At 42.5% G+C, this 8449-nt stretch overlaps 1 protein-coding gene across 1 annotated transcript; it reads right to left on the bottom strand.

Moving 5' to 3' along the window:
• Positions 1 to 2317: 2317 nt before the first annotated feature.
• Positions 2318 to 8058, bottom strand: GJA10 (gap junction protein alpha 10). Its single transcript, XM_070739221.1, has 2 exons — positions 6544 to 8058; positions 2318 to 2356 (listed from the first exon to the last, which is right to left on the bottom strand). The coding sequence occupies exons 1-2, from the start codon at positions 8056 to 8058 to the stop codon at positions 2318 to 2320; spliced, it is 1554 nt and encodes a 517-aa protein (XP_070595322.1).
• Between the last annotated feature and the right edge of the window lie 391 nt (positions 8059 to 8449).

Raw genomic sequence — 8449 nt, 5'->3', positions numbered from 1 at the left:
GCCATGAGCCTGCGCATTCTGGCATCTATCCATCGATCCTCCTCTGAGTCCGATGACCCACTAATGGGGTCATTAACTAATGAGCTGGCTGCATCCATCTCTCTATCTGATTCTTCTTCTCCCCCAGCATCTGACCTTGGCAATGAATCTTCACTGTCAGAAGCTGATGGCAGTAAGACAAGTCTCTGGGAACCTGAGGTTTCTTCTAAACCAACATCCAAATTCCCCATTGCGGGAGCTGGCCCAGAGCCAACCAGAACAATACAGGTAGCCCTCGACTTACAACACTTCATTTAGTGACCATACAAAGTTACAATGGCATTGAAAAAAAGGGACTTATGACTGCTTTTTACAGTTGAAAGCATCCCGATGACCATATGCTCAAAACACAGTTGAAGCACGCCCATGGTCCTGTGATCAAAATTCAGATGCTTGACAACCGGTTCATACTTATGACTGCTGTAGCGTCCCAAGGTCATGTGATCCCCTTTTGCAACCTTCTGACAAGCAAAGTTCATTTAACAACTGTGTTACTAACTTAATCAATTAATTAATGCGGTGATTCACTTAGTAAATGTGTCAAGAAAAGTCGTAAAATGGTGTGTGCTCTGGACAAAACTCACTTAAAAAATTCTCACCGAACAACAGAAATTTGGGGTTCCATTGTGCTCATAAGTCAAGGACTACCTGTAATGAAATATTTTCTTTTTTTGCAATAGAAGCCCTTTTCATTAAGTTTATTCCTCAGGTAATTTGAGCTTACCTTACTAAGAGCAGCCTTCCTGTTGACCAGAATGTAACAGACTTTTGCCTTTCTTTCTTGCCTTTAATTCTGGTCGTCTGGAATGCAGCTTTATTAGTTATAAGAATGCCCTCTCCCCAGGCAACTGATGTGGTGCATTATTGATAGTTTATTTTTAATGCAAGTTTACCCCCTACCCCACCCTGCCTCGTTTTTCCATACATTATTGGGGACAAGAATAGTTCCGGGTTGAAAAACCCAGAACAATACCTATGTACATTCAAGCTGCCAATTATTTTGGAATCAGGAGCAAAAAAGTGCTTATGCTAGAAGCCGCCAAATTAGGGGGCGGGGGTGTGTGTAAATTGTTTATTTGAAAATCTTGTAGGTTGAATAAACAATGCCTCCTCCTCTGAAGCAGGAGTATTCCCTCTTTAAAAAAATTAAAACCGTTGAGCCCATATCTATTTATATACAGTGGTACCTCATGATACGAACTTAATTGGTTCCAGGAGGAGGTTTGTAAGGTGAAAAGTTTGTAAGATGAAACAGTGTTTCCCATAGGAATCAATGTAAAAGCAAATAATGCGTGCAAATCCTTCAGGAAAATCCCAAACTTTAGAAGGGAGGCGAACAGAGGGCAGGGAGGAGCAGCTAAAGGGGGCGGGTGGAAGAAGCAAGGCTAGGCTAAAGGGTGAGTGGAAAGGAAGAAAGGCAAGGGGGCGCCCCTCCCTTTTCTTTCTTAAAAAGGCACCCTTTCAGTTCCTTTGCAAGCACATTGTTCTCTGCAAAATGTTTCCTACTCCAAGCAGCCCCTTCCTTTTCTTTCTTAAAAAAAGGGGGGGAAGAAACCCCCTCATCCCAGCAGCAGCTGCTTGGGTTCGTAAGGTGAAAATAGTTCGGAAGAAGAGGCAATAAAATCTTCAACACCGGGTTCGTATCTTGAAAAGTTCGTTAGAAGAGGCGTTCGTAAGATGAGGTACCACTGTATTTGGAAGCAGCCAAGAAACAAAGTAATACCAACAGCCCTTTGAAAAGTATAAGATTAGTACATTGAAAGGTCTGGGAAGAGAAACACAGCTGCACATATCCAGGTTGGATTTAAAAATCTTCCTTAACGTTTCGTTTTTTATTCATGAGGTCCAGCGAGGAGAATAAAGGAAATGGTCTCCTCTTCATTCGCCCATCTTTATTGAAGTTTTGTGTCTTAGCAGAGCCTTGAAGTTGCATGTTATAAGCTGGATAAGAAGGTGGCAGTGCTACAAATCAAGCTATCCCTCCTTTCCATGGTCTTCATTGAGGAAAGAAAGCTCTTTTATGTCCACAGAAGCGTCTCTTACTTATTCAAGAGAGTAAGACAGTGTAACTTGAAAGAAGCTAGTTATGGTTTGCTCTCAGCAACCAACATGGACTGCCCAGAAAACAGAAGTTGTAGAATTCTTAAGTACCTGCCTTCAGTTGCTTTCTCATCGGATTGGAGGAGAAAAGGGGAAATAATTTGGCTTCGTATTGGCAATGATGTGCTAATGGCAAGGGAGATTCTTGCGGTTTGGTAACATCGCAGTTATACTAGTATTACTTCTTCATGATGGAAGAGAGCTCTAAGAGCACATTCTGAAAGAGAAAACAGGGAGACGCTGAGTCAGCTTCTAGGACAAACACAAACTCCAGTGAAATCAGGGGTTAAAGCTAAATAGCTTTGAAGGTTATTTTAGTCCAGTGCTGTCAAACTTATGGAATCACGTTGTCGTCATGTGACATATCACGCCCCCCCTTTTCTAAACCAGGGGTGGGTGTGGCCAGCACATGATGCTTCCGGCCTGCAGCCGCGAGTTTGACACCCGTTTTAGTCAGTTACTCATTTGAAAAACACCTGCATTTTATTTGTTCTTCTTCAGAAGGTGAGCCAACCTTCTTGATCAAATCAAGATCAAAGTTTACTCTAGCTTAGTTTCCCATTCCTCATAGTGACCAGACACAGGTATTGGCAGCAGGAGTGGATTGCCATTACTGCCACTACTGGTGCATTGTGTGCGCAGCATCAGTTCTCTTGCATATTTTCCCTGCATATTTTTGCTTCTGCGCATGCGCAGCTTCCATTATAATTATAAACAGGATTATCACTAGTACCTTCAGGGGTGAGTTCCTCCCTGTTCGGACCAGTTTACCCGAACTAGTAACAACCCACTAGTGATATCACGATGACATTGTGATAATGTCACAATGATGTCACCAAACCATGCCAGTTTGTGGCACCAACCTCTTTTTTTAAAAAAAGAATTCAATGGGTTTTTTTTCCTTTTGCGCATGCACAGAAGCTGAATTTCCAGCTCTGTGCAAGCAGTCGCCATCTCGTTTTGAGTATTTTTTTTCCATTTTTTTCAAGTTCTTTGCACTGCACATGCGCACTTTAGGAAGCGAACTGGAAGCGAGGTAAGCTCGAACCCACCCCTGAGTACGTTGTATATGGGGCCATCTTAAATAGCTTCTGCATAGTTTAACAATATTATCAAGCACTTTAGCATGGCCACAATTCATCCATAGCTTGTTGCTAATATTGATTTCAATGGGAACGTTAGGTAAATATGTATAGCTCCCCCACTAAAATCAATGTGTTAAAGGGGAAGTCCTTAACTAGGACTGGATCATGTTTTCTGCTTGCACAATCCAAAATTGGTCTGCTAATGTCATTTGATGCATGTTGATGTTATTATTCTGGGAAAGACTAAACAACCAGTTGAAATGCCCTCTCACAATCCAGTCCCATTGAAACACAGCACTCATAATCTAGAAAGGCTTAGTTTCCTTCTTTGATTTTTAAGGCCTAATTCAGCTATGTAGCCAAACCAGAGTGCACTGCTATAGGAATGAATTCAGACAAGTCTTTGCTTGCATCCACTCTCTTCCTCGATGGGGGAACAAGATTTAGGCATTGAATATTAGATTCACCATCACAATACGATTGCCTCAGGCATGCAGCAAATCACAAATACAGATAGTCCTTGATTTACAACAGTTCATTCAGCACTGAAAAAAATGACTTATGACCATTTTCCACCCTTATGACTGTTGCAGCATCCTCATGGTCAAAATTCAGACACTCGGCAACTGATTCATATTTATAACAGTTGCAGTGTCCCAGGGTCATGTGATCCCCTATTGCGACCTTCTGACAAGCAAAGTCAATACGGAAGCCAGATTCACTTACCATTTTTTTCAGAGTATAAGATACACTTTTTTCCTCCCTAAAATTTGGCTGCATCTTATATTCTGAATGTAGCTTTTTTTTCCAGCCCAAACTAGCTGTTAATGATCTTCCCAGCTATGACCTTGCAGGCTCTTTCATGGTTTCTCTCTGTGAAGAATGTTTTCCAAGCCCTGAGTCTTTGCAGGTTTTTTTTCATTGCTCTGAATAAGTTTCTTTCCAGCCCTAACCAGGTGCTGACAGTGTTCCCAGCTCTTACCCTTGCAAGCTGTTTCATTGTTACTCTATGCAAAGAATGTTTTCCAAGCTCTAGGTCTTTGCAGTATACAGTTAACTTGTTCAAGAACATGAATATAATTCAAAGCTGGGCTTTGAGCCTCAAAATCCAAATTAAACGATAATCTTGAACCTACCGTTTTTACTTCCAAAAAAGGTTGTCTGGGCAGAATGGGGAAATAAAATATAGATTCTTAAATAAAATGTCCTCTTATCTATTTTTCTTTCTCTTTATTACACATTCACGCTTTCTCTTTCAAACACGCAGAGAATTCACATCAAACATAATACATACATAGAACAGATATGAAATGAAGTATCAGATTAGAAGAAAATAAAGGTAAGAATTTAAATTGAGAAGAGTTGTAAAAGTACCCATGCTGAAATCTCTTCAGCAATGCAAAATGGAAACTTATTCTTCTTACCTGCATATAGTGTAGAAAGGTTTGTGCAATGAATTATTTAAAGGCCTTTATCAAGACATGTATGCATTTATGCTGTGATAAACAAACCTAACACTTTTTAAATATACTTGATGCCTGTTCCAACTTGTAATAAAATACTATTAGAACAAATACTTTAAAAAAATATTTACATGATATCATTATATACCTTTTAAGACACAACTTGGACATTCAAGAAATGCTGCATTTTGTTGCAGCTTTGTCCAACAAATTAATTGTCATAACGTTTTTAAAAAATAAATTATTCTTGCCTTGTTTCTGTCCGTCACCCATTTTTTAAAATAACACTTAGTTGATTTTATTCAGTATTACTGTATATAAAGAATGCCCTTCTACTGAAACAATTACATTTTTCAAATATTTCCCTTGATTTGAAAGAACAGCATTACATTTCCACCTTTCATGTTTAAATCTTTTCACAGACAAACCCCTAAGCCCAAGGCCTAGGCCAGTGAAGGCGAACCTATGGCACGGATGCCACACGGAGCTATGTCTGCTGGCATGCAAGCAGTTTCCCTAGTTCAGCTCCAACATGCACGTGTGTGCCGACCAGCTGATTTTTGGCTCACACAAAGGTTCTGGGAGGGCATTTTTGGCTTCCAGAGAGCCTCCAGGAGGGATAGAGGAGGGCATTTATACCCTCCAGGAAAGCCTTTGGAGCCTGAGGAAGGCAAAACATGAGTTTACTGGGCCCACCAGAATTCAATTCAATTCAATTCAATTTATTAGATTTGTATGCCGCCCCTCTCCGAAGACTTGGGGCGGCTCACAACAGCAATTAAAACAGTATAAAAATGGAACAAATCTAATAATAAAAATTAGATTAAAAACCCCAACTGTTAAAAACCATACAACACATACATACCAAACATAAAATATAAGAAAGCCTGGGGGAGATGTCTTAGTTCCCCCATGCCTGGCGATATAGGTGGGTCTTGAGTAACTTGCGAAAGACAAGGAGGGTGGGGGCTGTTCTAATCTCTGGGGGGGGAGTTGATTCCAGAGGCCCGGGGCCACCACAGAGAAGGCTATTATTATTATTATTATTATTATTATTATTATTATTATTATTATTAATTAGATTTGTATGCCGCCCCTCTCCTTAGACTCGGGGCGGCTCACAACACAATAAAACAGTTCATAACAAATCTAATAATTTACAATTTAAAATATTTTAAAAACCCCATTATTAAGCAGACATACATACAAACATACCATACGTAAATTGTATAGGCCCGGGGGAGATATCTCAATTCCCCCATGCCTGACGACAAAGGTGGGTTTTGAGGAGTTTACGAAAGGCAAGGAGGGTAGGGGCAGTTCTAATCTCTGGGGGGAGCTGGTTCCAGAGAGTCGGGGCTGCCACAGAGAAGGCTCTTCCCCTGGGGCCCGCCAACCAACATTGTGTAGTTGACGGGACCCGGAGAAGGCCCACTCTGTGGGACCTAATCGGTCGTTGGGATTCGTGCAGCAGAAGGCGGTCTCGGAGATATTCTGGTCCGATGCCATGAAGGGCTTCCCCTGGGGCCCGCCAAATGACATTGTTTGGTTGATGGGACCCGGAGAAGGCCAACTCTGTGGGACCTTATCGGCCGCTGGGATTCGTGCGGTAGAAGTTGAGAAACAGGCTGTTTCTCGCCTCCAAGGGGCTTCGGGGGGGGACTGTTTTTGCCCTCCCCTAGCATTGAATTATGTGTGTGGGCACTAACGCATGTGCGATAGCGCACACCCACACTTTTTCGGCACCCAAGGGAAAAAAGGTTCACCATCACTGGCCTAGGTTACAAGTATACTAAAGAGCAATAACTATAGCAGAATAGAGCAGTATAGCAGAAAGGCTGTTTGGGTGTACTTACCATTGACACTCTGCGTCCCCTTGGGGCAGAAAATGAGGGCGTGATAGGAGGGCTGCTGTCATCTTGCCATTTAGCTTCCAAGACCGAGCCATTCTGTGAGTCTGAAGTCACTGAGTCGATATCCAGCTGGCTCTGTGACAGTATTCTGGGTAAATGGCTGGAGTTGTGATTCTGGTAAGGCATGGTGTTTGGAGAGCTGCCATTATCATCTCCTAAGTCCTTGCTGCTAAGTTCCCAGCTACTTTTCCGAAACATTGCTTGAGGGCTCTCCCTGGGGTTGGATACTATAGAAATTTTAGAAGTGTGTGGAAGGTTCTTGGACTCATCCGAAGCATTGGACTCATTCTTTCTGTAGAGGTCAACAGCCTGCCCTGCTTCCATTGGAATACTGTCGGGGCTGCAGGGCGCAATCACATGCTCATCATTATGGCATTGACTCATGAAGTTTGTATAATGCCTGGGGACCAGTCGGTGCTGATGTTCTCCATTTCCATTGGGGTATCCGAGATGCCCATAAGGTCGATCTGGATACTGATTGGGCCAGTCCCTGTGCCATTGTTGCTCTCCATTGCTCGGGTGCTGATTTTGTTCAGTAAGTGTATACCCTTCTTCAAGATTCAAGGAGACGGGCAGCCTCCTTTGCTCCTCTGACCTAAATTTGTAGCTATACTGGTGGGATGAATCACTCATGTTGCAAATTTGCTGCATCATGGAATTTTTCTTGGGGAAATTAAAGATTGCCTCCTCCTCGGCGGTCATTAGCTTCTTCTTGGACTTCCGGCAAAGGGAGTTTCTAATCTTCTTGATCCCCAAATAAACAATCTCCAAAATATTCAGAAAGAGTGAAACGGCTGCAATGCTATGCATGAAAACCATGAAGATTGTTTTTTCTGTGGGCCTGGACACAAAGCAATCCACAGTGTTAGGGCAGGGTGGAAGCGTGCACTTATACAGTGGATTCATTTGAAACCCATACAAAAGATATTGGCCCACCATGAAAGCCACTTCTAACACGGATCGGGTCAAGATATGAAGGATATAGGTCCATAACAAAGCCCCTTGCAAGGGAGGCTTGCTTGTTTTCTTTTGTTCTTCCAGCTTCTTCAGCTGCCTCTCTATTCTCCGGTGAGCTTCTAGAATAGGCTCCATCTCTTTGAGCTGCTCTTTAAGGTAGCTTTTCTTCCGCTGCCTCTCTTTCTCAAGAGCTTGCAGTCTATAAATGGCATGGCCCATATAAACAAGTGAAGGAGACGAGACAAAGATGACCTGGAGCACCCAGTAGCGGATCAGAGAGATGGGGAAAGCTTTATCATAGCAGATGTTGTTACAACCGGGCTGCTCGGTGTTGCAAATAAACTCCTCTTGCTCATCGTCCCAGACTTCTTCAGCAGCCACACCGAGGACCAACATGCGAAAGATGAAGAGGATGGTGAGCCAGATTTTGCCCACGATTGTGGAATGGAGATGAACTTCCTCTAAGATACTGCCCAACAAATTCCAGTCCCCCATAGTCATGAGATCATCCCTCTAAAAATAAAACAGCAGTGAATCACTAAGAAAGCCATTTATATATTTGTGTAAGTACCAATTTAAATTGCCTGCAGTTCTATTTTGACATGGGTTAAAATAAGAGTGAGCAAACAATAGTCCCGCCACTGTGATAAAAAGGAAGTATCATCTAAAGCAGTGTTTTTCAACCAGTGTGCCGTGGCACACTAGTGTGCCGCAAGACATGGTCAGGTGTGCCGCGAAGCTCAGCAAGAGAGAGAAAGAGAGAGAAAGAAAGCAAGACACAGAGAGAAAGAAAGCAAGAGAGAGAGAAAGAGAGAGAGAGAGAAAGAAAGAGAAAGAGAGAGAAAGAGAGAGAAAGAGAGGCAGGGAAGGAGGGAGAGATAGAAAGAGCAAA

This window comes from Erythrolamprus reginae, chromosome 1 (assembly GCF_031021105.1).
Source record: "Erythrolamprus reginae isolate rEryReg1 chromosome 1, rEryReg1.hap1, whole genome shotgun sequence".
NCBI classification, from domain to species: domain Eukaryota; kingdom Metazoa; phylum Chordata; class Lepidosauria; order Squamata; family Dipsadidae; genus Erythrolamprus; species Erythrolamprus reginae.
This window is presented reverse-complemented; position numbering and strand designations above follow the sequence as displayed.